At 48.5% G+C, this 27,482-nt stretch overlaps 4 protein-coding genes across 7 annotated transcripts in view; 3 read left to right on the plus strand and 1 right to left on the minus strand.

Annotated features, from left to right (window-relative positions):
• GRB2 (growth factor receptor bound protein 2) overlaps window positions 1-5,235 on the plus strand; it is a 54,864-nt gene extending 49,629 nt beyond the window's left edge. For all 3 annotated transcript variants that reach the window (XM_035558869.2, XM_035558868.2, XM_050714393.1), the window contains 2 exons: window positions 1,424-1,592; window positions 2,964-5,235. In XM_035558869.2, the coding sequence (XP_035414762.1) occupies window positions 1,424-1,592; window positions 2,964-3,149 (355 nt within the window). In that variant the 3' untranslated portion in view covers window positions 3,150-5,235. The remainder of the gene's footprint in view (window positions 1-1,423; window positions 1,593-2,963) is intronic.
• Window positions 5,236-6,495: 1,260 nt separating this feature from the next.
• SLC25A19 (solute carrier family 25 member 19) lies at window positions 6,496-15,842 on the plus strand. The gene is made up of 6 exons (XM_035558629.2): window positions 6,496-6,774; window positions 7,254-7,409; window positions 8,214-8,384; window positions 9,359-9,542; window positions 10,615-10,745; window positions 11,974-15,842. The coding sequence occupies exons 1-6, from the start codon at window positions 6,649-6,651 to the stop codon at window positions 12,172-12,174; spliced, it is 969 nt and encodes a 322-aa protein (XP_035414522.1). The 5' UTR covers window positions 6,496-6,648; the 3' UTR covers window positions 12,175-15,842.
• Window positions 15,843-16,693: 851 nt separating this feature from the next.
• Window positions 16,694-23,403, plus strand: MIF4GD (MIF4G domain containing). 2 transcript variants are annotated; one of them, XM_035558647.2, is made up of 6 exons: window positions 16,694-16,869; window positions 18,881-19,016; window positions 19,782-19,891; window positions 20,207-20,362; window positions 21,080-21,172; window positions 21,848-23,403. In XM_035558647.2, exons 2-6 carry the CDS (start codon window positions 18,935-18,937, stop codon window positions 22,073-22,075), a joined length of 669 nt encoding a protein of 222 aa, XP_035414540.1. In that variant the 5' UTR covers window positions 16,694-16,869; window positions 18,881-18,934; the 3' UTR covers window positions 22,076-23,403. The 2 variants fall into 2 exon arrangements, with proteins under 2 accessions (XP_035414540.1, XP_035414541.1); XM_035558648.2 differs by lacking the exon at window positions 16,694-16,869 and adding an exon at window positions 17,484-17,618 and having other exon boundaries at window positions 21,848-22,859.
• Window positions 23,063-27,430, minus strand: MRPS7 (mitochondrial ribosomal protein S7). The gene is made up of 5 exons (XM_035558646.2): window positions 27,104-27,430; window positions 26,142-26,333; window positions 25,775-25,838; window positions 24,739-24,906; window positions 23,063-23,868 (listed from the first exon to the last, which is right to left on the minus strand). The coding sequence occupies exons 1-5, from the start codon at window positions 27,157-27,159 to the stop codon at window positions 23,647-23,649; spliced, it is 702 nt and encodes a 233-aa protein (XP_035414539.1). The 5' UTR covers window positions 27,160-27,430; the 3' UTR covers window positions 23,063-23,646.
• Between the last annotated feature and the right edge of the window lie 52 nt (window positions 27,431-27,482).

A 27,482-nucleotide genomic window follows, 5' to 3' on the forward strand; every position in this document is an offset into this window, starting at 1 on the left:
TTCCAGACATTGCATTCCTTTATGAAACCTGAGGTTGTAACAGCATAGCTCTGCCTGCCTGTTTAGTGTTGCCACCTGGTGGTAATATCTCAGTTGCTTTTTTCTGTTTAATTTGGAAAAGCTTTTTTTTTCCCCTTCCCTGAACAGTGATCTGCAGCATTTGAAGTAGTGAGAAGCTCTCAGGTTGAGGAAGGGGAGCAGAGGCAGTGTACCCATGAATTGTTTTGTGTTAGCTGTGTCACCAAGACAGTATCTATGCTTTCAGCCATGGTATAGAAGCTCTTTATGCCAAGTGGGGAGTTCTTGCCTCCTGTTTTCAGTGTTTTAGACTAAAGAAAAAATACTGGCGTGCTGTTCATCTGGAAAATCCTGATGGACCCTCTGTGGAGATACTCTTTATTTAGAATAAAATTGTTGGAAACGTAGCTTCAACTGGATGTCAACATTTGTCAAAAAAAGTTGTTAAAGTAGAACTGAAGTTGCTCCACTACTTGTGAACATCACCTTGTAAGGGTTTTTTGTGCTGCTTTTTTTTTTTTGAAAGAGTGGAGAAATCTGTTTTGCAAGATGTCCTTTTGCATAAGTCCAGACTAGCTGCCAAAAGAGATGATCCTACCCTCCCTATGGCAGTTCTTTTCCCAGCAACTTACCTTTGATGGGACTGGTGCTTGTGTACTGCATTATCACACAGGCATAGTGGTACTGTGTGAGGGAGGGATGGGCTGAGACTGTGAGAAGTGCAGGACCTTAGCAAGAGTAGCACGAGCTTGAAATGGCTTTGAGTCAATTGTGAAATTGCTGTGTCTGAAGAACTAAACTGAAGCACATGTTCAACTTCCACTCCACATTTCCAAATACAAGATTTGGAAGGTGCTGTGGTGCAGCTTCTTTAATGTGACCTTGTGCTTGTACCTCAAAGTCCGTGGCACGTGTCCTAGGTATCCCGTGCACTGTCTTCAGCAGCTCAGGCGACTGCATGCAAGCATCAAAAAGTACGTGTGCTGGATGGCAGCTATGTGGTAATGCAGTGTAAAAAAGCTGAAATAACTGCACGTGCTATTGGAGAAGGAGTGTTGTGACACCAGAAGGCCTCAAACGTCTGCAACTTCAGAGTGGTTGGAACAGGTGGTTTTAAACTGAAGACCTACTATAAGAAGAGTGCATCTGAAGCTTGCAGGATTTTTTTAAAAATAATTTCAGTATTTGAATTCTTTCTGTGATCACTGATTCCTGTAAGATGCAACTGACAAATGGTTTTCAAACATCTTTACAACAATGAATTGGTATTTGTATTATCAGTGTCACCAACAGCTTTTACTGTGCCCCAAACAACCTTTTTGTACCCAACTCTTCATGCTTATGATCCCAGAAGAATGCTCAGTGACTAATAATGTGCTTTTCTGTGTTCTTCACTCCTTCCCAGGTTTGGAAACGATGTGCAGCACTTCAAGGTGCTTAGAGATGGGGCTGGCAAGTATTTCCTCTGGGTGGTGAAGTTCAATTCTTTGAACGAGCTGGTAGATTATCACAGATCCACATCTGTCTCCAGGAACCAGCAAATATTTCTACGGGACATTGAACAGGTGCCACAGGTAAGACAAGTGTCCTCATAGAGCATATTTTTTAGGCTATTGCAACCATAGTCTGGAGTGGGATTACATCTCAAAGGAAATGAATAGGGATGGAGAAAAGCTGACTTCTTTTTTTTTTTTCTGTTGAAGTGTATTTTTGGATCTTGTTGACAGAATTATACTGGAAAATCAGCTGGATGTTTGTGCAAAGCCTACCTGCTAACTCCTAGTCTCCCCTTCAGTCCCGGCAAAATGTTGTTGTTGCTGCTTGGACACTCAGCTTGTGTTAATGTTTATGGTTACTGTTGAAGTAAGGTCATCTGATTCCTGTGAATTAAGAAGGGGTTTACTACTGTTTTAGGACATGGTAAGAAAGGACAGTTCTATTTGTACTGGTTCATAGCCAGAACTACCCGCTGGTAGCAGTGAAGTTTTGGTACTTTCTTGAAGAGGTGGCTACAGGTGGTGGCATATGGAACATCTGTAGCCTGCTGTTTTGAATCTATCCAGCGTAAAGAGGAACCAAAACCTCCTGCTACGTGTCAGTAGAGCAGCTTGTGTGTATGTAACTCTTTTTGTTCCATTTCCCAGGGCAGTCCAAATGTTATGTTGGATATAACTGGATCTTTTGTCAGTTCCGGATAAATCCATTTGCCTCTAACTGCAGCATTCTAGATCTAGCTTGAAGGGGCCGGAACCTCACACTTCTTGGTGCTCTGGGCAGCCTTTGCCAGAGTTCATCTGAATTAACGTACAGCTCTGCACAGTTGGGTCAGTGATGAACAGAGGATGAGAAAAGAGCTGGCTGAGAATGACAAGCATGAAGATACCTTGTTAGACTCCCAGTTTTAAGAATGCAAATGCATTTTTAACTTAACCTCTAGCTTTTCCATAACAATGGAGACATTTGCTGACCAAACGCAATGCTTTGTGGCAAAACTTGCTGATAGTGGAGAGGTTTAAGGAAAATGTGTAAAATGCCAATGTCCAGCTTTGAGGGGAAACTGTATTTCACTGGTTAGGTAGGTTATTAATATTCATGTTGCTGGTCGCTGTAAACAGGACAAATAAGTAAAAAGGCCATTGTAGTACAGTACAGATTTATGGTAAGTAGTGAACACTGGAAAATAAATACTAGAACGTCTGAGACATCTGCTGTCTTTATTTCAGGGTTTTCACAGAAATTTGACTTTTTTCTAAGGTCTTCTATAGACCATGCTTTCCTTTTTCATCATGTTACAGATGATGGAGGCTGGCTTTCGGGAAAATGAAACAGCCCAAGTGTTTACTGTTAAACTCTGGTGCAAGTTAAAATCCTGCCTGAGGGACCAGGTGTCTCGAGTGCTGTAGAGATGATTCTCATTTTGCGTATCTTTTTCTTTCCCCTTTCAGCAACCAACGTACGTTCAGGCCCTGTTTGATTTTGATCCCCAAGAGGAAGGAGAGCTGGGTTTCCGCCGCGGAGACTTTATCCAAGTCCTTGACAATTCTGACCCCAACTGGTGGAAGGGAGCCTGCCACGGACAGACGGGCATGTTTCCACGCAACTATGTGACCCCAGTGAATCGGAACATCTAGAGATAAATATTAGAGATTATTTAAAGAAACGAGAGAAACAGTAAATACACATACAGAGCCTAACTGCAGCCAGTGACCTAAAATCACACGGCGATAAAACCTGAGTCACCTTTCACCGTGAGGTGATCCTCCTTCACAGTACGGAACTTCAGGGGTGGGGTGGGGGGGGAAGAGTTCAACTTACACACCAAAACTTATCTTAGAAAAAAAAAAGAGAAAAAAAGAAAATAACAAATTTCCTCAGCTGCTCCTGGGTTACCCCCTTTCATTCACTCTTCTTGTTTCCCCCTCCTCCTCTGTCCATCAGTGCATGAAGTTTTAATGCCATATAAAGTCCTAGCCATGCAGTTAAAGGAAAAGGGAGAAACTCTGCTGGTATTTTCTCTCTCTGCAAACGGTCTTCATTTGACATGAAGGGACATGAGAGAAGAACCAAATCCACAGTCCTGCCTTTAAAAAAAACAAAAATCATCAGTCTGCTTTTGCCTTCAACATTCAGCTCTTCTTGCCTGGGAAAGATGAGGTGTTACTCTAATTTTTGTCTCTTCTCCTTTGGCACTTTCTTCTGAAGCTCAGCAGCTTCCAAGCAGGGGAAGGGAGAAGAGTTATGTGGCTTTTTGTTTTGTTTTTTCTTTTGAGTCACAGAGCTGCTTTCAGAAACTCCAACCTACAACTGAAGTCTATTAATGCTGTGCTGACAGCTTTTTTGTTTTTTCTTAAAGGTGTACGGTTGAGCACATTCTGTAATTTTTTCCATAGTGCCTTTCCCTTATTTTCTTTTTTATTATTTTTTAAGTTAAAAGGACAGTCCAGAGCTTTTCAGAGGGTTTTTTTCTGCCTATGTGTAAATAAATACTTCGGGGCGAGGGGTGTAGAGGAGGGTGGCTTTATCAACGGACATTTGAGAAAAATCTACAACCAGAGATGGAGCTTTAATCTTAAGATTTGTCTTACTGTTTGACTTTCCTTATTCCAAGGGGGGGAAAAATCAAGGCATTCAGTGACAGCTTAGGCTGCTCAGTGGTGGGGAGCTGCAACCAGGAGCCTCAAAAGATATAAGAGAAACCGGGAAGGTATGTCCAGGGAAAATGAGGAAGAATATTTTGGGGAGGGAGGGTTAAGGGGGGGGAATTTGAGAAAGAGTAGTCCTGAGATGTCCTATAAAATGTACGTTCCTTTGATGGAAAACTTTATAATGCAGAAAAACCTCAAGAAATAGTGCTTGAAACCATTTTATGCTATTAGTGAATGTTTCTACGTGATGCATGTAATCAGCCTGTCTCTTTTGCCTGGATAGGGAGTATTTGCAGTCGTGTTGCTCATGAAAAGTGGGGTTGGCATCACTGTTCTCCAGTTTCTCCTCCCTCCTCAGGTCAGTGTTACTGTTAAAGTAGATTTCCCTCCACCTCGCTCCCCATTCACAGCAGGCTGTGTGATGACTGTAATCCCCACCCCTTACCATAATGGCATTTACTGTGGCCATTTGCTCTTCCACCAGAGCAGTGTGACGTTAAATTGGATGGGAAGAAAAGCTATCAAACCACATTGCTCTCTGTGCCAATCTTCAGTTGTGTTATTTTTCCTTTTGGTGGCCGCTTGGCTGTATCCCTTCACCCCACCAACGAATCCAAAAACTGCGGTAGAGATCTCCTCTTGTCCTGCATAAGCACGGGCAATCTTTTGTTGGAGGGTGCCTTTTTTTGTACTAAATGTTACAGGTTTTATTCCTGAGATGGACTCTGCCTTACACTTTGATTTTCCAGCAGATGAAAGAGAGAGCTATCCTGTAGAGTATTACTTTCTCCCCCTCTCCTTGCTAGCTGTCACTCACTTTCTTCCTTCTTTGTAAAGTGATTGGAAAAGGAATCTATGGCATTCTCTACACCTGGACCATTTGATTGTTTCCTTATTTTGGAATTGGTGTATATCATGCAGCCTTGCAGACATATGTCTTGTGTGTGTATATATATTAAAAAAAAATCAGTGTTTAAATAAAAAAGGCCTATGTACTTAATCCTTTAACTCTGCAGCAGCATTTGGTAGATAGTAATTAACTGTGAATAATAAATATACATTGAATTCTTCACTTGAGCATCTGTCTGTTATTTCAGCTGACCAAAATATAGCTGATCAAGCTAATTTATAAGCGCTCAGCCTCTGTAGCATCGTGGTTAGATCTCAGTGTGCTTAGCCAAATTCATGTTGCTCTTTCAATCTGTCAACCGAGAACCGTGTCACTTAACCACATGTGCTGGTGCGAATAGCGAAGGGGGGAGAGGAACAATCAGGTCGCTGTCAGAAGGGCAAACAGTATCTAGTAGTGGAGTGGGAGGGTGGCACTTGAGGTTTTCTTCATCTGCTTTTTTTCTCAGCTCTTTTCGTAACCACTCGAGCGGCCCTGTGGTGCTGACTCTAATGCAGTAAGGAGCCAGTAACGGAAAGCGATACGCTGGTTATTTCTGGAGGGTCTTGCTAAAGGACAGAGAGAAAGATGAGCATCTGGCTTGTGTAACAACAGCAGCTCCAGTTCAGACTGTCACAGAAGCTTTGGCTCTGCGTGGTCAGTGCCTTACAGATCGTTTTCAATTTTCTCTTGTTGCCTAAAGAAATGGAAGGGATCGGTTGTGCTAATGAGGGGTGTGGGCAGCTCTGCAGGTCGCTTTTCAGAAGCTGCTGCTCTGTTGGTTCTGCCACTTCTCGCCAGCCTCCTCTTACAGGCAGGTAATGCCTCCGCCTTTTGTAGTGGGTTTTAACGTACAATAGGAAGAGGCCCACTGACATAACAGGCTTTTAGTGGTTACTCTTAGTTAGATCAAATACAGATAGTAGTCAAGGAGTGAATCAGAAATGCTAGTATATTCCCGTTATTAAGTTTTCATTTGCGCCAGTGAAGTCAGTATAGAAATTATTCACAGTATGGCTTGAAGTTTTGGGCACTTTTTTACAATACTATAGCAGGCCATGCTCAGGAGCATGTTAATTCCTACCTTGAAAAGTTTAGCAAAACTTTGTGCTTCTATGAAAAGCAACGTGCCTGTTGCTGTGATGGTAGGTTACGGTTAAGGAACAGCTGCTTTCCACTTAGGGGCTCTGCGCAGACCTGCTGTTCCCCCTACCTCACCCCTTCTCCCCAGCACCCCAGGGGCGCTGCTCGACCCTCAGCAGCCCCACACCGCCTTCATTTCACGACCCCAATACAGCGGGAGGGGGCGGCAGGGCCCAGTCCCCCCTGAGGTGAGCGGGGCTGCGGGACTACAACTCCCAGCGTGCCCCGCGGCGCGCAGGCGCAGCGCGGCGCCCGGCAGGCGGCTGAGGCGGCGGGTGGGGCCCGCGGCGGGAGCCGGCCGGCACCGAGCGGGCCCGGGGGGCGAGGGGAGGCTGAGGGGGGGAGTTGGGGTGAGGGGCGGCTGCAGAGCCCGTGGGGTGAGGGGCGGTTTTGGGGCGGGGGGCTGCGGGTGAGGGCTTGGGGAAGGGTGCTGAGGGGGTTCCCCGGGCAGGCATGGTGGGCTACGACCCCGAGGCCAAGTGCGTCTCCACGGTGGAAGCGGCCGCTGCGGGATCAGCCTCCGGCTTCGTCACCCGCGTCCTGGTCAGTCCCTTGGATGTCATCAAGATCCGCTTCCAGGTACTCGGCTCGGGGACAGGGGGCAAGGAGCCCTCGTGGAGCAGGGCTGGGGTGGTGCTGGGCGAACGGCTCGCACCTGCACACAGCGCTAATTCTGCGCATCGGCCTTCGCCTCTGTCAGATGCAGGTCAGGCAGGGTGGCAGGGCTGTCGTGCACCTTCCAGTTACTTACGTGACTCGTATGTCTCAATGGGATCATGCGTTCTCTTATTTTGTTCTCTTTTTCTAAATGATCTCAGTTGTCTAGTTTAATTTTCACTGTCAGCCCTGCTGATGGCCTTTGCGTTGTTTGTATGCTTTTACTGTTTAGAGACCTACGTAAATTGCGTCCCAGTCAGGTCTAGAAGTGATTCTGAGGGAGGCAGAATGTCTTCGCTTAGCATTGGTCGGCTCCTAGGGTTGTGAGTTCCTGAATGGGACACTTCAGCATCACTGAAATGTGATGTGGAATTGAAAATATTTTTTCTGTTTTCTTCCAGCTTCAGATTGAGCAGATCTCCTCCAGAACCCCGGGGGCTAAGTACCATGGCATCTTGCAAGCTGTACAGCGCATCTTCCAGGAGGAGGGCTTGGGAGCCTTCTGGAAGGGCCACGTTCCTGCCCAGTTCCTTTCAGCGGGCTACGGAGCTGTTCAGGTAAGGTGACCGGACATCAGCCGGGCCCAGCATACCTCTGTAGGACTCTGCTTTGCTCTTCAGACTGGCTGCATGGGCAGATGCAGAAAGGTAGAAAGGTCTAGGTTTACCTTGGGCTGATTCAAGGCAGCTCTAGTCACAGATGTATAGTTGTATAATGTTGGTGTCTAATTCCTAAATTAATTTTCCCGAGCTTGCTGAACAGAGCTTAATTCTGCTTGGCCAGCCTGGAGCACAGCAAGAGTAAACTCAGTTTGCTCTCTGTCTGGTGTCACAGACAAGCCTGTTTGCTCTTGACACTTGGTTTAGCTCTTAATGTTCTAAGTCTGTGTAGTTTTTTTGCTCTGGTTCACATTTTCTTAGCAAGCTGTTAGGGCAACACAGTCAATGAGGCTGAATTGACAGTATTTTGCACAGCAGTGTTATGCTTTATTTTTAAGTATTAGCAATATATTTTATGATCAGCGGTTCAGAGAGTAATGGGTACTATATCTGTAACATAGCAAATACTTTTTGGGATATATAGAGCATGAAGATGAGTTTTCACAGCTCTGAATGCCAGATGCACCGGAAGTATCAGAGATCAGAATACCACAAGCATTCTTAAGGCCACTCAGTGATTTTCACAAGGCATTCTTTGAGCACATGCTCCAACAGCTTGCAAATTGGAGGACTTTTGAAGGACAGAGAGAGGAGGTGGTTACAAGCTGTGGGTGGAGCTCTTGGTGAGATGAAAGAAGAGGAGGAAATCTGTGTCAGTGATAAGAACTGACTCCTTGACCTGTGTTTGTTTGTTTCTGTAAGTTCATGGCATTTGAAAGCTTGACCAAACTGGTGCACAATGTCACCTCATACAATGCCCGCGATTCCTTTGTGCACTTCATCTGCGGTGGACTGGCTGCTTGCACGGCCACTGTTGCAGTTCAGCCCGTTGACACACTACGCACCCGCTTTGCTGCTCAGGGTGAGCCAAAGGTATGGTTCAGAATTCAATGTTTGGAATTATTATCTATCACAGTAGCAATTTTTCGTTTGTATGGATACGGGAAGTTTGAAAAGTACATAAGTCTGTGGGTTAGCATAAAGGAGCAGGTGCTGTTGTTGGGCAATGTTTGTGTTGTTGCCAAGATATCCTCTGTGCTGTTGACATTAGCTTTTTTAATTATGTTTTGCTGGGTCTGTTTTTGTTTGACTCCTGACAGGTGATCCAGAAAGGAGAAGCTGTCCTTATCAGGATAACTCGATTTTCGTTTTGGCTGTTGGCCAGTTACAGAATACACTCCCTAGCCAGTTGTACGTTGCGTGTTTCAGACTTCCCACTTACACAGAGTCATGTTTAGATCATGGTAGGGGTGAATCTTGAAACCTTTCACCTGTGTTTCTTACCCTTTCTTATGCAAGAACTGGTCTCCATGCTAATTAGGTCTGTAGTAACAAGACACGTGTGAGTTTGTATCACAACCGTTTCTGTTTTCTGTCTTAGCCTGCAGTAGAATCACAATATGTATTGTATTAATTCTGTTGCAGGACCAAGCAGAGCTGTTAATAAGAGAATTAAGTAATTATCGCAGTGATGCAAGTGGTCTCAGTTCACAGCTTAGGTCTGTGCCTTGTTTCTTGCCCTCAGAAGCACAGCTTGGATGTGGGATGTGACGTCAGCCCAGGCCTTTCAGTGCAGAGCTAACGATCCATTCATTCAATTAGTCTCTTGTGGCTCAGACTTAGGTTGGAATTGTCATCTTTATTAAAAGAGCCACAAGGGCTCAGCTAAGAATGCTGTGTGAAGACGTGCAGAATCACTTTGTTCGTTGCTCTGTGCTGAAAACAAGTCAGTTGTATTTTGGGCAGCGGGAAATTCTTATCCTCTTTACCAGGAAATATCCTGACCTTTTGGGCTGATGTTTTTAAGCCTGTTTCACTGGCAAGTCAGCATCTTCTTTATTGTCTAGATCTATCACAACCTTCGCCATGCGGTGGTGACCATGTACCAAACAGAAGGGCCTCGGACGTTCTATAGAGGTTTGACCCCCACAATCATTGCCATCTTCCCATATGCTGGTCTCCAGTTCTCTTTCTACAACACTCTGAAACAACTGTCTGAATGGATGATTCCAGCTGAAGGAAAGGAAGGAGGTAGGCACTTGGGACAGTGAAGTCTGTGATCTGGAAAGAAAGAGAGGGTGAACACTAGTTTCGGAGACTGTCATAAGCTCAATTTTCTGTCCTATCTGTCCTTTTTCAATGCAACCTCTGAAAAGCATCTCAATTTCCCATCTTTTATTCTTACCCCTGCATGTATACTGTACAAGTAGAGTGAAGTTTACAAGTAACTCATTTTATGGAATGACCATGATGGAAACATGGTTAGATGGGAAACTGAAGTGTCACAGGCCAGAGGGTGTTCTTTCTTGAGCTGTGTCACGTTACTCGTTCCATGGGAAGACCGTGCTGGCATAATCTTTCTCTCGATTTCAATAGCGCTGTACAAACAGGACTCTGAGATTTCCTCAGTAAATCTGTCTACGGGTTCCAGCAGAGCTGTTAGAGCAGAGGATTCATTTAGTCTAATTTCAAACTACTTGATTTGATACTCCTGTGTTGATTTCGAGCTCCATTATAAAAGAGCCTTGTCTTGGTGCAACCTGTCGCCTTGACAATTCTGGAGGCTAGTGCCTCCCAGAGAGAGAGTGGATGCTGCGTAAATGTGTTTAGGTTCCTCAACAGAATTTCTTCAGATGGGGGAACTAGACTTTTCAATATCATGTCTGCATATTTACTTCTAAATGGCTGATACTGATGGTGGTTTTGTGCTGTGAACTCATGTATGTCAGGAAAAAGACTAATACCATAAAATTAATTTCTCACAAGACTTTGTGAAATCAGGCAGTGTCAACGTGTGACTTAAATTGACTTACTGTGGATGGGAGCGAGCAGTCAGAAGCGCAAGGTTTCCGGTGGGAAACCTTCCTTTTACTGGGAGCCATGAAAACTTTTCTATCCGGTAGTGACAGGTTCTCTGGTGACACTTTCTTTTGTGCATTGCCACTTGGTAGATAAAAATCATAACTCAGTGCAATGATGGTGTGATTTTAAAGGGTCGTCTTGTGCAAGGTTATTTTAATTTACCTCTCATGACTTTTTAATCCGAACTTCCCGCTAATCCTCTTTTCTCCCTCTGCTATCATCTCCCCTTTCTGCTTCTCAGGCAATGTTAAAAACCTTGTTTGTGGCAGCTGTGCTGGAGTCATCAGCAAAACCCTCACTTACCCTTTTGACCTGATCAAAAAACGACTGCAAGTGGGTGGCTTTGAGCGTGCCCGAGCAGCCTTTGGGCAGGTGAGAAATGTTTGAATTGCCTGGTTTTCATGAGGGTGGATTCACATCAAGACAAGAAGCCAGTCATCACTAGAATGCAGTGGCGATTCACCAGTGGTACCTGTTGTGTTCATATACTGGTTGGCAACTTCTGGGAAACTTCTGGGAGCTAATTGTTCTTGTTTAATAATGGGAATAGCTGTGTGAATACATTGATATATTTTATGATATCGTCCAGCATACCTGTGCCTTGCCTTCTCTTCCATCTTCGCCAGGCAGGCTGTCTTGGAGCTGGGGATTAGTTAGTCAGACAAATGGGGGTTGGTTTCCTTTATTCTTCTGCTTGCTGCCTGGTATTTGTGATTGAGGAGCGAATGACTGGCAGGGGATTACACTGGCTTTATGCTGGGATCGCCTGCCAGTATCCTTTTCTGCAATTATTGTTTTGATGCAAAGAATGGGCACCAAGTGTTCAGCATACGTCTTATGTACCAGAACATCCTGAAACTCACAGTAAATTAAATGCTTCTGGTGTTCTTAAGCACCATCTGCAGCACCTGGAAATACACTTTAGGGCATATACAGATCTTTCAAGGAGCTATCTCTTTTTTCCCTGAAGAGTAGAAATTTTCTTTTTATTTTTCTTTCAAATTCTGCGGATCTGAGAAGTAAATCAGTCTGCACCTCAAGAAACTTTGGGATAGGAATTTGAAACCTTAACCCATTGCATTGGATGCTTCTTTTCTTCCAGTGAGGTACAGAATTTGTTCTTAGCACTGATGTGTCACGTTGTTAAACCTTCATGGCCTGAAGTGATGACATACAGACAGCTAATTTATAGACTTCTAAGTGCTGTAGCTGTGTTTTCTTCATGTCAGAAAACTGAAAAGCTATCTCTCCTTAGAGAGTGAAGAAGATGGCAAACAATAGCAGCATGATCTGAAATAATTGCTTTACAAACTCCTACCATAAATAATACATGCTGTTGTGGCATAAAGATTTTATGGGCATTCTGTTGGAATGATCTGCTCAAGCCAGTGCTGATGCAAAATGCGTACTTTCTCTTTGGCAGCACGAACAACCTGACTCTCTGAAACTTTCAGGTAGTTATAACAATAGCCAGAAAAGCGTTTCTGGGATGCATGTCTAGATTATGTTTCTGTGGTATAGCTTGGGGCTCTCTGTTCTCTCCCAGGTAGGCTCTCTTGGGTTTTTCTTCTCCTTTAACCTTTTCACCATTCTTTCCCAGGTGCGGATGTATAGGGGTCTGCTGGACTGCCTAAGGCAGGTCATGCGAGAGGAGGGCCTGGGTGGATTTTTTAAGGGCCTTTCGCCCAGCTTGCTGAAGGCTGCTGTCTCTACGGGACTCGTCTTCTTTTCCTATGAGCTGTTCTGCAGCCTGTTGTGTGCCCTGAAGAACACTGACAGCACCGAGAGGAAGGAAAGCTGAAAGAGGCGTGTGTTTGGCTACCTGGTGTTCTCCTGGAGGAGGGAAACTGAAGGTTTTGCTCTGTCTTTATCATGTTGGAAATGTCAGAGCTCCCAGAGTTCCACCAGCCTGGAGGAACTGACATCCTGGGACCAAGCAGGAGGAGAAGGTGACTGCAGTTCTGCTAACGACACTGAAATGCTCTGCTGGAAGCTGTTAAGCAGAGCACTAATTTGTTCTGTCTCCTCTAATATCAGCGCACATTTAGTGAGGGGAGGAACCAAGCATCCAACTACTTAGCAGAGCCTGTGCTCTGCAAAGACACCCAGGAGAGTGGGTGAATTCCTGTGCTTGCACAGGAGGGATCTCTGATCACAGAGAGGGATCCTGGCTAGCTGCTGCTGCTTAACTGACGTGATGCCACTTCTTAGCACTAAATCTGCACAGCTTTTTTTCCTTGCTTATGGTCTGCTGTTGGCAGCATATTCTTTTCTCTGTGTTGCACAGGTAGCTCTGCACCGCTGTTGTGAAGTCAACTAAAACCTCTTTAGCGTGCACAGATCCTTCATTTTCCTTTTCTTTGCTGCAAATTTTGTCTTGATTGCCACTCACTGGCTGAGCGTTCTCAGCCACTTTAAACACAGTATCTTAGTGGATCATGCTGACTTCAACTCATTCTGGTGAGCTTGACTGTATCGTAAGTGCCAATTTCTCTTCCTGTGTGTCTTGCCATATATCTCTTAAGGCTTTGCATTGTTTTGGTCACGCTTTTTCCAAGTAGACCCTGAGATGAAGAGCCCCGCTTTATGGGGTTTCAACGCACAAGCCCAATTCTTACTACAGGGTGCTTTGCTTCCCTGCTGAGTGAGTAAACAAATGCTGTGTAGAGTTTTAGAAATATTTAATCTACATTGGAATACTGAAGGAAAGTCCTGTGGAAAGTACTAAAGTCTTTTTAAAAAAATACCACCTTTGAATGTTTCTAGACAGTATCTCTGTATTGGTCTCAAAACATTTCTGAACCTCAGTCCCACAGTGGTGCTAGCAAATGAAAATGTTTTGACAGGAATAGCTGAAGTGACAGAACTGAACATCAAATTGGAGTTTTTCAACTGGTGTTTAACGAGAAAAGGACTATTGAATTATAGCTGGAGAAGTGTTTTTCTTGAGTTTCAAAGATTTTACAAATGGTTTTAAAAAAACACTCTGAATTATGTAAAAGGGAAGAGAGGAAAATGACTTTCTTCCTCCTCTTTTATTCTGTTTTTTTTTTCAAGCTGAGCAGGGCATAGCTGGACCAGTGTATGGAAGGCAGGCCTCCAAGGAAGAGCCAGTGTGATACAAAAGCATTTAGTCATCTGGTGAATGGTAAAAAGGGCAGAGCACTGCAATTATTTTGAGGATGGTTTGATGGTTCTTCTCGTAACGCAGTTCTCTGTGGCTTTCTTTCGATATTCAGGGTGTTAATCCCAAATGGTCTGGCCAAATTCCAGCATGACCAATTCCATTCTGTTGACGCAACTTCTCCTGGCAATGTGGATTGCGTATCAGTGTTACTCACTTATCCTGAACTATTGTGAGAGGCTGTTTTTAAAGAGCAGCTGTTTCACTTGTGGGTGAGATATCCAGCGAGATTCCTTGCAAGCCCAGGGCAAATAAGCAAAATAACTTTGTGTCTGCTGTGGTTTGAGATCTGTGAGTGCACAGTGGCTGTTTCACTGCAGATGACTTTGAGAACTATTTTATAAATTAGATGGACTGAGCAGTGTTAGGTAGGAGGCTGATATATGAACCTTTCAGAGTGTTAAATGCATGCACTGAAAAAATGGGCGGTTTTTCTCAATATTCCTTGCATTTCTCCTTTAAGCAAAGTTTTGTCAAAGTGCCTCGATTCCATTGGCATTTTTCTGTTACCTAGGTTCTTCTGAGAGCTCCCCAAAACGTTCCTAGAAATGTTTTGCATATGTTTACTGTTTATCCATTGTTCTTGGAAGACACTGTAGCCTGTAATGTCTTGGAATACATCATAACCAGTGAAGAACTTAGCCTTCTGATGTCCTTCTCAGGCAGAGAAATATCTCGTTTCAAAACAGGCACGAACAGGTTGGGATTGTTACTGCCTTTTGGCTACTGCTAGAGAGGAATGCTGTCATGGTTAGCAGGGATAGGACTGGCTACAGCAGAAGTTTTTCCATGCTGACCTAGACCTCCATACCCCTGTAGGAAATGTGGACCCATCCATCCTGTTTAACATTACAAGACTCTTGTTTTCCATTTTATGTGAAAGAGCTGCTGTTCATCTGCACACAATAGAGGGAAGCTGGTTAGGAACTCAGCGGTGGGAAATGGAAGCTCTGGAACAGAGGATGATTTTCTTTGCTTTTCACAGGGGTCAAAGACTAAAGAGCACAAAACTGTGCTGGTAGGGTGATGTCCCCGGAGTGCGCTGCGAGGTGATGCAGGCAAGGAGCTTTCGGGTGCGTGCAACCTGACTGCTCCAAAGAGGGGGCAGCAGTGGGGAGTGCAGAGCAGCTCCTCTCTGCGGTAATTTTTTCTCCACCCTGCATTAAATGCGCTTGCCTCCAACAGATGGCAAAGTCGAAGTTTAAGTTGCTGTGCCAGTCTGGTGTGGACTCCAGAAGAAGCACTCCGTGGGCAGAGCACTTTGGTGCACAGCCTGGTTTATAAATCCCTTTGGGCTGCTAAGTATAGGCCTGGAAAGGCAGCTGCTCTTTCAGTGAGGGGAGGAGAAAGAGGTGATGACCCTAACTGTAGAACATGAGAAGCTGCATCTCAGTCACTTTGTCTCTCGCCTTTGGTCAGCAGCATCTGTCCCTCTGACGTGCACTTGGCTGATGGGGAGTCGCTGCTGGGGAAGGGACTGTGACAGGAGCGTTGTTTTCTCTTAGGGGTGAGACTGGTTTCGTGCAAAGAACTAGGGGACGAGTCTTACTGCTGATGCTGCTCCAGCTAAACCCGCTCACACCACTTGAATCTAAGTTCCCTAGAATTCGAGGAGCAGGAGAGAGCTGTAGTCCCCTCGTTCTTCCATATGCTGGAACAGAATTTTTCTTAGAAACTACACACTGGATCAGCCCACTTGAAGCGAATCCACACAGCGGGTGACGTGCCGTGAGGCTGCTGGGTTGGCTGGGGTTCACTGAGGCAATGCTGTCAGTGGGGACGCGCGTTGCCTGGAATTCCCCTCTTAAGCCGCTCAGCAATTTGTTTTCTTCTAGTGCCTTTTCTCATCAGAATGTCCAAAAGCACGTTGGCAGGTAAACGTTACACACAAGTCACGCGGTGGTTGTGGGATCCACCACAGCTCTTAGCCTGCCTCGGGCAGGACCTTTACGCACAAACTCCGCGATGAATGCACTGCTTCCTCTAGCACTGACCGGCTCTTAGAGTTCCTCGGACAGTCGTGTTCTCAGGAGGCTCATCCAGAGCTGTGTAGCATCATTTTTAAAACGAAATGAATGTTTTACAGTTGGTTCTGGAATGGACTGTTTGTATTCGGGTTTCAGTTTTTTATTGTGGTGCAGAACTGTCATTCTCTGCGGCCTTTTGCTGTGTTGTCCGGGTGGATCTTTCGCAGCTGCTGTAGTCTGAAAGCACCCGAGCACAAAGTGCACGAAGTGTGTGGCTACCTTTAGAACGACTGAACATTAAATACTTTGTTATGCTCGTGCCTGGCTGCAGTTTTTCATTCCTTCCCTCCTGGCGGGTACGCGCGGTTGGACCTCACAGGACTACCATGGCCCTCCTGCTGCCTGGAGGGGAAAGATAAGGAGGGCCTGCCCGGAGCAGCAGGAGCCGTCTGGTTTTCCCTTCCTTCGCTGGTTCCTGGGCGGTCATCACAAGCAGGCAGAGCCGTCCCTTCCCCCTGAGACACAGGTGATGCTTTCGACGCTGTTGAGAGCTGAAGGGCTCTGCGCAGCCCCATCCCACCGCCTGTCAGAGCCACGCCGTTTGTCCCGAGCCACAAACCCACGGTGGATGAGTTCAGACTTTGTTTGTACCTAGCCAGGCCGCCCGGCGCTGCGCAAAATGTTGACAAACTGCTCATTCTGCATTTCCTGAGGCTGGTCTCCATTCCCAGCAGCCCGGCTGCTCTGCTGTTAGCTAAACGCCGCTAAAGCTTCAGCCCCGGAGGGATCTTCCTCTGTGGGAGCTCGGAGAAAAAAATGTGAAGTGCGTTACACCCCCCCTCAGCGAGCTGCTTTAACACATCTCTTTCCTGATTTTTTTCCTCCTATTTTTATACACACACACACAAATTCAGCAGAAGGCAGACCTGTGCCTGCTCAGAGCCTCTCTTTCTGTAGCTCAGCCGAGCCTGGAGGGAAAGCAACGCGATTTCCACCTGGAGCCGGAGGGGCAGAGGTAGGCGCTGCCCTCGGACACTGCCCGGGGATGGGGGGGAGATGCCGGGGGGCAACCGGCTGGGGCCGGGGGGGTCCCGGGGATGTCCCGGGGGGTTTCCCGGGGGCAGCCCCGCCGCCCGCCGTGGCCCGGCGCTTGCAGGCGGTGGCGCTGCGGCGGCTGCCGCCGCTCTCCCGGCTCGGCCCGGCCCGGCTCTGCCCTCCCCCGGCTCGGGCGAGGAAATGACCTAAGAGGAAACCCGGGCCGAGCCGGGGCTGCGGGGCCCGGGACGCTCCGGCCATGTCCCTGCGCCCCAGCGGCCGAAGGACGGAGCGGGGGCGGCCCGGCAAGGTCGGTGGGGCTGCGGCCGGTTCCCCCTGCCCTGCCCCGGGACCCTCCGTCCCCGGCGCCCTTCGGCTTCCCCCAGCGGGGCAGAGGCAAAGTTGGGGGCTCAGGAGGGCAGGAGGAGGTGGGACGGGGGTCCCAGGTGGCTGGGGATGCCCCTCGGGGGGCTGTGGGTGCGTGGTCGGTGGTGGCAGAGGAGCCTCGCTGCTCTTCTCCCCTTCTGAGCGATGTTCGGGGCACGTCCAGCCCTTCCCGACGGGGATAACCCCATAGGGTAGGGTGCTGCCATGCAGGGGGCTGATTCCCAGTGGAGTGGGGAAGCCAAACCCGACCAGGTCCTTCCCCAGTTGGCTCCTCTCATGGGGACTGCTTGCAGCGAGTGTTTACCCCTGGGAAATGCTGTGCCCGCTGTCGCCCGCTGCCACCAGGCAGGCGGTGCCGGCAGCAGGACCTCTAGTGCAGACAGGGCCCGGCTGGTTTTGCACTCACACGCTGTGTTTGCTGCGAGCAGGGTTATTTGGCCCAGCAGTACAAAGCAGCGGTGCCCATCCCCGGGGAGCCCTGGGGAAGGATGATCCCGGAGAGGCGCTGGGCGGTGGCGGCACAGATGCTGCCAGACGAGCTTGGGCGCGTCCTGCAAGCTGCGAGCTGAGCGGAGCTGAGCTCTCGCCAGGTTCTCTCCACGCACAGCGCTGCCGGTGGGACGCGGGGCTACTGGTGAGCTCGGGCTGCAGCGCAGAATGCTCTGAGTGCAGGTACAGAGGGAGAGAGCCGGCAGAGCAGAGGGCGGGTGGGAAGGTGTTTGCCAACCAGGCACTGCATTGGGAGTGCCCAGCTGCTTGGGAATCCCTCCGGGGAGGAAACCATCGTGCAGTCTGGGGACAGGTGGCACTCCGCAGGTGAGAGTTTGGGTTTGTTGTCAGCCCCCATGGGGCAGGGTCTGCCCTGGGCCTCCCCAAGAGGCAGGCGAGGAGGGCAGAGCTGGGCCTCTCCCCCCCCAGCAAGCTCCGCTGTCTGCTCTGGGTTATTACGTGCTGTGCCAGGGCTTCGTGGCAAGTAGGGGTCAGGCTGTTTGAGACCCGTTTCTGTGCCTCTAAAGGGCAATGGGCTCTTCAGCTTTAATCGGGGTAGGGACCTGTTTGCACAGAAGGGTGACTAACGTCCGCGGAATTTCGACGAGCTGGCAAAACTCATTTGGCGGATTGCCTTCTTCCTGATTGCGCTGGAGGTCTGGCAGCCTGGCATTTTGCATTCAGCAGCTTGTCTCGTGTGTGTGTCAAAGGAAGCCCTTCCTCCCTGTGCCGGGTGTACCCTCTTGCCATCTTTGCTGCACCACAAAGCAGAAGAAAATTAATCTAGAGAGTGTTCAGCAGTGCCTTTTGTATGCAGTGAGCTGTGCTTTACTGCAGAGGGATGAGATGGGAGCTGTTGTGGGATTTGGATGAAGAGCTTGCTGTGTTTTGCTGGGAGTTGAGGGAGTCTGGCTCTGGTGCAGGAGAGAGGCTTGGCTCACACTGGATAGGGTGGATCGGATGCTTAGGTGCTGGTTTGAATCTTCCCAGGCTTTGCATGAAATTAGATGAATTGTTGTTTCAAAGGCACAAGGGAGTGGCTGCACGGGGCACTCCTGCATATGCTTCCCCACGGTATAGCCACAGGGAAGCCTAATGAAGGGAGGTAGTTGTTATATCTGGGGGTTGCCTTGGTGTGCTGTCCAGTTTGAACCTGCAGATCAATAGACTGAAACGCATTTTTCACATCAGAAACATGTAAATGCTCTGAAGATGAAGCCCAGAAGTTTGTTGTCATAGGCTGTTAGGAAGCAAGGCTTAAAGAGATGTGGGAGTGAGGCTTTGCTCAGATTTAGGGCTGGAGCTGGATGCCCTAATAACAGAGGATTTTTCTTGGGAGCTGGGGGGCTGTCAGGGTAAAAGCCTGGGCTCCAACACTAGCTGGGATTTGCAAAATGGCTAGGAGAACATCTAGGCCAACTAAACCCTGTTTGCTCTTTTCCCAGGGGCTGCCACCAGCACATCTGTTCCCCTGATTCTGCCGTTGGAGGAAGTCGGTCATGGGGGAAACAGGCAGAGAAGAGTATAAAATACAGTCGTTTGACACCGAGACTCAGAAGCTGCTGAAAACAGCACTCAAAGGTCAGCAGGCTTTCTTCTAGCTCCTCTGCCACACTCAGCTTGGCTAGCCGATGAGGCTGGGTGCTTGGACACCTTCTGCTAACATCAGTTGCTAAGTGCAGAAAAGCTGTTCTGTAAATGCTGTTTGTCCAGGACTGGGTCCCATAGGTGAAGCTGTTCTGAGAAGCTGTTTGCTCTCTGCCTCCTCTTGCCCCTCCCTCCACCACCACCGCTACCTCCCCACTCTTTAATGGTGCAGCTCTTCAAATCCAGCTCCTGGTTCTCAGGGAATTGTGCTCATCACTGTGACTTTCTCACATTTCGGGTACCTTCCTCTCCTGCTTTCACCTCCCCAGCTCTGGCCTCTCACTCCTCTCCCTGTACCCAGTTCCTGCTCCTCCCGGCCCCTGGGGTCTCCTGCTCACGTCTCTGGTCAAAGCCCAGGGGCGGTCTGCACGTCTGGCTTCTGCTAACCCAACTTCAAAGCAGTGCTGGGATTTCAGATTCAGATCAAATTCTTGCTTCTCCTTATTATCGTGCTTTTCTCCATCACTTCCCCATCTTGTTAACTGTGTCTCCAGCCAGAGAGGACTATTGGAGATGGTATCTCCAAAGCAGCTGGTGTGCAAAAGGGGCAGTGGGAGTGAGCATGAGTTTTTCCACCATATAATGTGGTTGTACTAGGCTGCAGCTAGTACTAGGCCAACCGTGGTTGCTTCCTAGGCACCCCAGAGCAAGCAGGGCACAAAATGTACTGGATCCTGACAGCGTTTCTCCTCTCTGCAGACCCCAGCAGCGTGGACCTGGACAAAGTGGCCAATATTATAGTGGACCAGTCCCTCAAAGACTGTGTGTTCAGCAAGGAGGCAGGGCGCATCTGCTACACCATCATCCAGGTAGGAGATCCTTGTGTCCAGACAGTGAAACGTCGTCAACCTGTGCTGGTTATTGCTAGGCAGGGGCAAGAGGGGCTTCTTTCCAGCCCTGCATTCTGACCCTTCAGCCAGCTTTTCTCTTCTTCCACTTGCCCCCTGCAGTGGCAGGATCCAGCTGTTCAGCTGGTGAGTGCAGGCAGTTAGTTGCACCTTCCATGCCTCCCTGGGCATCGCAGGAAGGTATCTGGATGGTCCTGCATCACCCAAGTACCAGCACCCCCCTGCCCTTCTCACATCCCGATTTCTTCCCTCCATCCTGCTTTTGTGGGGTCACAGGCAGAGAGCAAACAAGTGGGCCAGAGTGTCTTCCGGAGGAGCCTGCTGAACCGGCTGCAGCAGGAGTACAAGGACAGAGAGGATCTGCGCACCCGGTCACTGCAGGCATGGATCTGCTACGTCACCTTCATCTGCAACATCTTCGACTACCTGAGGGTAAGGAGCAGGAGCACCCGGCTGCTGCCGCCTAAGGGTGCCAGAAGAGCCCAGGGGTCCAGGGCAGGGGTGTTGGACGTGTGTTACACAGTGCCCTAAGGCCACAGCTCAGCAGTGCAGGGGACAGAGCCAGTTCTCAGCATAAGGATACTCCCAGGCAGGCAAACAGCCTTGGAGAGGCAGAGCCAGCTCTGGGAATAGTCACAAAGTCTGAGCTTCCTTGTTTTGTACCCGGTGTTTGAAATCCCCTGATTTGACTGCTCCTGAATGTCCTAGATCGGACTAGTTGCTGTTCGGTCCAAGGGGAACTGCCTTTTGTTTAGTCACGTGGGTGCTCAAATCATTTCTAGCCCGTGTATTGACGGAGTTTGTCTGCAAGCCTTTGCTGCAGTGTGCGCACTTGGATGCCTGCTTGGTGTACGTGTAAAAATGATGCAATTCCTGCAGGCAAGAAAAATGCTGTTACAACAAGTGCATTTCCCATGACTACCTGCTTACATTTAAAAATAGATGTTTTCACATCGTTTGTTCAGTTTCTCTGGCTCCTGGAGACTCAAATGTCTGGTCTGCTACGTAAAGCCCACTGATGCTGCATTTGGCAGCACAACTGAATTCTGCTTCCTTCTTTGAAAAGCAGCAGGGGGAGAATTCTTTAAAATAGCTGCAGCCTCTTCCCTTTCTGCCACCAAGCTGACAGTAGGTCCTGTGTCTTTACAGGTGAACAACATGCCCATGATGGCTCTGGTGAACCCTGTTTATGACTGTCTGTTCCGACTGGCACAGCCTGACAGCCTACGGAAGGAGGAAGAGGTGAGTGCAGGGAAGAGGGGTGCTCGTGTGCTTATTGTCCAGCCAAGGACCAGCAGAAAGCACAGCCCTGGAGGGATGCAGAGAGGGCTGGTACAGAGGAGAGCTTTAAGGCCAGGCAGGAGCCTCCCTCCCCCATTTGTGCTGGAAGAAGACCTGCTGGACAGGAGGATTTGCAGCCCAGAAGGAAGCAGGATGGTGTTGGTTCTGACTCCCTTGCCTAGGATGCATGTCCTCCCTTTGCATGGCTTTTTCCCCCTGTTGCCCAAATGATGGGAGAGACCCAGCAGTCCAGCTGTTCCTCGAGTAAGGACTGTCCTGCATTATGCAGGTTCACCTCCTGTCATGGGAGAAAAATGCAGACAAGGACTTTCAGTCCTTGTGGACATCTTGCAGGAAGTTAACATTTTTCTAGGTGTTGCTGGTGCATTTTTCTCGTAATTTTGTTTGTGAGGCAGGGGAGTTCACAATGTGCTTTTCCAGCACTTTTGCCAGAACCGACACGCAGCCCCTCCTGGGTCACAGCAACTTGTGGGAAGCAGAACTGTCACTTCTTGGAAATGCAGAGCAAAGGGAACAGCATGAGTTGGTCTACGAGTGACTGATGGGGACCTCCAGAGATACGCCAAAGCTCCCACTACCTTTGTGTTCAGCTGTCTTCTTCTCTTCCTTCTGAAGGTGGACTGCTTGGTGCTGCAGCTCCATCGCATTGGCGAACAGCTGGAGAAGATGAACTCACAGCGGATGGATGAGCTCTTCTCCCTCCTCCGAGATGGCTTCCTTCTGCAGGAAGGGCTCAGCTCCCTGTCCCAGCTCCTGCTGCTGGAGATCATCGAGTTTCGGGCCGCCGACTGGAAGATGACGGACGCTGCCCAGAAATACTATTATAGCGAAGTGACAGATTAACCCCTCTGTGGCAGAGGTGGAGAGATGTCCCCAGCACTTTCACCAGCAAGCTTCATACCAAGTTTGAATTTCTTCTCATATTAATGTTTTTCTAGCACTTCCTGTAAATAGGATTTATACTGGCTAGAGCCTCTGGGCACACAACTATCAGTATCAGTCTGCAACTGGTGCTAGCCTGACTCTGGATGTTTAGAGAGGTGGGAAGGGTAGGGCACGTTTAAGCCAGCAAGTTCTTCCACTCATTTTGTTTAATGATGTGCTGCTGCCAGCAAAAGGCAAGGAAGGCTTCTAGCTCAAACCAGCATTTTATACAACTGTTAAGGAAAGCACAGTTTAGGCTGCAAGCATTTTGGTTCACCCAAGAGCCAGCAGAGCTGAAGGAGGCAGAGGGGAAATCTTTCACAGCTCACAGTCCCAAAACAGGTTGTATCTGGTCATCTGGGACAAGTTACAGAAAGTACTGTGGTCGGATGTCTCACAAACAGCTCATCCAAGTGCTACATTTCCCTCCTTCCAGCACGCTGGCAGCACCTGCATGCAACACAGCCTTCACCACTGGTCACTAGCCACCAAAACCTGCCACGGGGCAGCCTGCAGCAGGACAGGTCCCTGAGCACATGTAGCTAGAAACAGGTTTTATAAATTTTATACAGTGACTGTTTTTTCAAAATTTAGTGAGTTTCGAATACAGTATGTTTCTTACAAGAATAAGAATGGGAGAGGAAGAAAGAAACCAAAATAGTTTAAATAAATGGTTTTTTTTTTCTAATAAAAGTTTTCCACTAACACGTGCCCTGCTTTCTCTCTGTGCAGCTGTGAGCAATACTTAAAATACTTGCAATACTTGCTCCTGACTGAAGTGGGGACGCTGTAATGTTAATTTTCTCCTCTGGTGTAGGGTGACAGACAGGCTTTAAGCAACCAGCGTAGCTGGAACACCAGTGTGAGACTCAAACAACAGAGACAAAAGTTTGGAATCAAGAAACCTTTCGCATAAAGGACCAGCTTTATTTTTCCTGTTCACATCCCCCAACAGATCTGGGCAGAGAATGTTGCTGATGACCAGAACCAAAAGGAACATTTTATTGCCTTTTGTACCAATCATGCTAAGGCTGGCTATGGTATGGAAAAAAAAAAAAAAATCCAGATCTGCTCTTCCCTAGCTATAGCGCTAGAAAGAGAAAAATGTTACTGATCACAGGAGCAGAGACTTAAAAGTCCCCAGGAAACAGGTAAGTGGAATAGAGAGATTATTCTGTACAGTGTTGCTCTAACAAAAGCATTCAGGGCTTGTCTTCACAGGAAAACGATTAAAAAACTAGAATGTCCATGCAGGGGTCAGTAACTATTTTCAATTCCCCATTCCCCCATCCAAATGAGCACAAAGGAAACGAACCTTGGGGGGATTGGAGAGGCTTCCCCTGGTTGAGCTCCGAAGCTATCAGAAGGGCGCTTCCACCCTTCCCTCTTCTCCCCAGCTTCTCTCAGGCAGGCAGCTCTGGGACTCTGTTCCCCAGGCTGCTGGGGTGGTGGCAGTGCCGTGCAGCGCACACGTCCCCACCACAGAGTCCCTACCACCAGCGGAAGTGGGCGTAAGCCCGGTTGGCCTCTGCCATCTTGTGCAGCACATGCTTCTTCTTGATGATGGGCCCTTCGTTGTTGAAGGCTAGGAGCAGCTCCTGGGAGAGCTTCTCAGGCATCAGCATGCGCCGGTGCTTGTTCTCCCTGCACTCAGTGATTAACCACTTCATGGCCAGGAAGCGTTTCCGATTGTCCTTCAGGGGGACTGGGACCTGGGAAAGATTTAAACCCTAAGAGTTATTGCATGTCAAGGGGGCAGGAGCCTCCTGTTCTCCAGCAGTCATACAGGTCCAGCTGGACTCCATAGATTTACACCCTGCTGTGATTCCCACAGCAACATACAGCAACCTGTAGTAAAACTAGCTCTGGTGGTCTGGTGTGATCTGTGCCAATTCACCTCGTCTGCCCATAGAAACTGGCCTTTGCTACCAAAACAGAAATTCTGATTGGTATTGGGTACTGCATGCAGACACTGGCCTTTGTAGGGACCTCTGGCCTATCTGGGAATTGGATGCAGGCAGCTTTGTTCTAGCAGAAGTGAGATGGTCACCATTGCCCTGCACCGAATGACAATGAAATGGCACCATGCTTCATTTCTCCATCAGGTCTTGAGTGCTGCAGAGCCCATATTTAGAGACAGGTTCTGCTCCTGTTTTAAATATTGCACTGTATCTAGTTAATCTTTTCTGCTACACTGACCCACCCAGGGCTTTGGGGCTTCTATTCAAGACACATGATGTAGCAAAGAGGATGGGACTGCTAGCCCCAGGACTGCTGATTCTTTTGCTGTGATCAAAAGGATCAGAGATCAGTGATCTCTGATTCGTTGGACAAATGTTTGCTGCATACCCTAGTTCTTACCTAGTCAGAGAAGCAGAGCCCCATGCTCCTAAGGGAACTGCCATGCTCACAGGCTAGGGTCCTGATCTTGGACAGGGTTTCTAAGTGCTGTTTTAATCCAGATTACAAACTGGCTCTTTCTGAGAGAGAGAAGTCCAAGCTGAAGGGGTGGCAACCACTGCATTTACTTCCCTAGCTAATTCTCCCCCAACCAGATGTGCTCCCAGGCCCCCTCCTTTCACCTGGTAGGTTTTGCCACCTTTCGTGATGTTGCTGAGTCCAATGATGGGCTGGCAGTTTTTCAGAGCCTGGTGGAAAATGACATAAGGGTTGCATTCAATTTTCTCCTTCTCATCTTCTGGAGCTTTGTGGTACTTCTCCAGCTGCTTCCTCTTAATGGCCTCCAGAGTCTTGGGAAAAAATCAAGAAATGAGACATGCAGAACAGATGGATAATCCCATTCCATGAAGTTAGATCACTTTTGCAAGTACCCCATTTACACTTGAGCCTGCGGCTCGTTTTCTAGTCCTACAGGCAACAGGCCAGGCAGGGACTCTCTTAAGTTTTACTTCACCCTCTTCCAGCTCTTCAGTCATTGCATTTGGGGTGAGGAGGCCAAGTAGCACAGACCTGGGCCAGGTGACAGGGCAGGAACAAAGCGGAGACAAGCAATGCAGGTCTGTGTGTATTAAGCATCTTCTCCTCCAAAGCCTGGAACTCAAGACCCCAGAGCCTGCGTGTTTTTGTGTCACAAGCAATTGGCAATTTTGGGATTTGGACAATCTGTGTCCCCATTTCAGGGACTGGAACAACACCAGATGAGACCACCAGCTAATACCCATTACTGTAGGATAGTGCAGGGGTAAAAACTGTCATACAGGTGACGCGTTTGTGGGACTTCATGTCTTATCTTCTGTATACCTTTCCAATGAAGAGAGTTAGAAGGAAGATCTTTTGAGAGAACGATGCTTTTAAGGGTAGACAGTTTATGCATACATAAGGTTCAAAAGGTTCAAGAGACACTGAAGAATGGAAAGTGACAGTTCTCTGTTAAGCTATCATCACTTGGTCTGTGAGCTGAATGAGGTTGAAACTTGTACAAAGTTTATGCCTGATCACGTAAAAAATGATAACAATAATGTACATGCAGAGGGAAACGTGTTAGGATGGCACAGAAGACCTGAATTCTGGTAATTCCTAATTCCAGTGGGCTTGATGTCCCAGCCTTTTGTTCCATACTGTTTTAACATACTAGTTAGAAGAAGCATGAGTTCTCACCTGAGCCATGAGGCTTCTGGCCAACACTTTATTTCCATTCTTCATCATCATATTGGTGAATTTGCTGTAAACACAAAGTCCAATGCAATCTGATTTAAATTCTCATTTCATCACCTGCAGAAATAAGGTCCCCCCCTCGTGATTTTCCCATGTTTAAGTCCGGGTGCTGCTGGATCTGCCTGAATCGCCTCTAATCGTTGACAGTCAACAGACTGGCTTTGTGGGAAAAGATTAACCCAAACAAAGAAATTGTGCTGTAAGAGAAGGCAATGCACACCACAGCAAGTAAAGGCTGAGGAGGACAGCATGGCTCCCAGACATTCTGATTCCGTGGGACCTAGCTGTAAGAGACAATGCTTTCTCTGACCTGATCGTAGGGTCACTGAACACAGAGCAGGACACATTGGGAGGAGCTGCTTTTATGGGTTGAAGAGCCCTAAGCTCTTGTTTTTCCTTTTCTTCCTCAGACAACTCATCCCAAGGCTTCCGATACAATTCCTTGTTCACTTCTGGCTCTAAGAAGCTGGGGTTGTAGCGACTCCATCTCACTTGTGTCAGCCTGCAAAGAACAAGGCGAGAAGGAGGGTTGAAAATCAATATATTCGATAAGTCTTAGAGGGGATTTGGACAGTCATGTGAACACATCTCAGAAGTGCATGTCAGATTTTAGAGGCATCTCTACCCTCACTGCTGCTTCACTCACTACAGCAGGGGCAGTAATGAACAGGAAGGCCCACACTTTCTGAAAAACAATCCCTGTACCTCAGGGACAGCAACCTGATAGGGAGTCTCACTCTACAGCTTCAGCAGTTAAACAGTGGCAACTCCTGAGCTGAACGCTGGAATAATTCTTTAAGTGTAACAAAAGCTCCCCTCAGGCCCGCACTGTTCTCTAGCAGTGGTTGTGCCTTGCTCCCACCCAGGTACACTACAATAAACCAGCACTGCAGCATCGGACAGCCCGGCCCTTCGTACCCCCAGGAGAGGAACCTCGTGAGGGCTGCAAGACTCAGCCTGGTGTTGTGAGGTCCCAGCGTCTGGATGGCTTGAATAAATACACCAGTGCTAGCAGAAGAGGAACAAGAATCTTAAAACAGTTATGTACGTAAATGTTCAGCAGCAGGAGGCCGTATTTCGAGCACGTTCTGGAGAAAAGCAAGGGCACCGAAGACATCCCTACACTCCTCCAACACAGCCGGCCGCTGGCGGGGCCCGGTAGCGCCCGCAGCTCCGGCCCCAAGCCCCGTCCCTCGCAAGGAAGCAGCCGGGGGGAGGCCGTTTATCGCCCATCCATCCCCCCCGGAGCTAACGGAGCCCTCCCGCTCTTACCGGGGCAACCAGGCCCGCAGCCGCCGGCCCAGCCCCGCCGCGCTGGGCGCCGCCATCTTACGCCGAGCTCAGGACCCGGCGGCGGGGCGGAGCTGGGCTTGAGGCGGGGGGAACGGCCCCGCCGCGCCTGCGGGAAAGCGAGTAAAACCCCTATAAAGTGTTGTCCTCCATAAAATAAAATCTATTGCCTACGCCTCAGAGGTGCACCGAGGGCCGGCTCTGCGAGGGGGATGGGGCGGGCTCAGGAGGGTCTGGCCCCGGTGGATGGGGGCGACGGGTGAGGGGTGCGGTGCTTGGGCACGGAGGGCTCCGCTCTCCCTCCCGGGACACCGAGACCTTCGTCTCCGGGGTGCGGAACGGGGCAACGGGGCTCGATCGT

This window comes from Cygnus atratus, chromosome 18 (genome assembly GCF_013377495.2).
Source record: "Cygnus atratus isolate AKBS03 ecotype Queensland, Australia chromosome 18, CAtr_DNAZoo_HiC_assembly, whole genome shotgun sequence".
NCBI classification, from domain to species: Eukaryota; Metazoa; Chordata; class Aves; order Anseriformes; family Anatidae; genus Cygnus; species Cygnus atratus.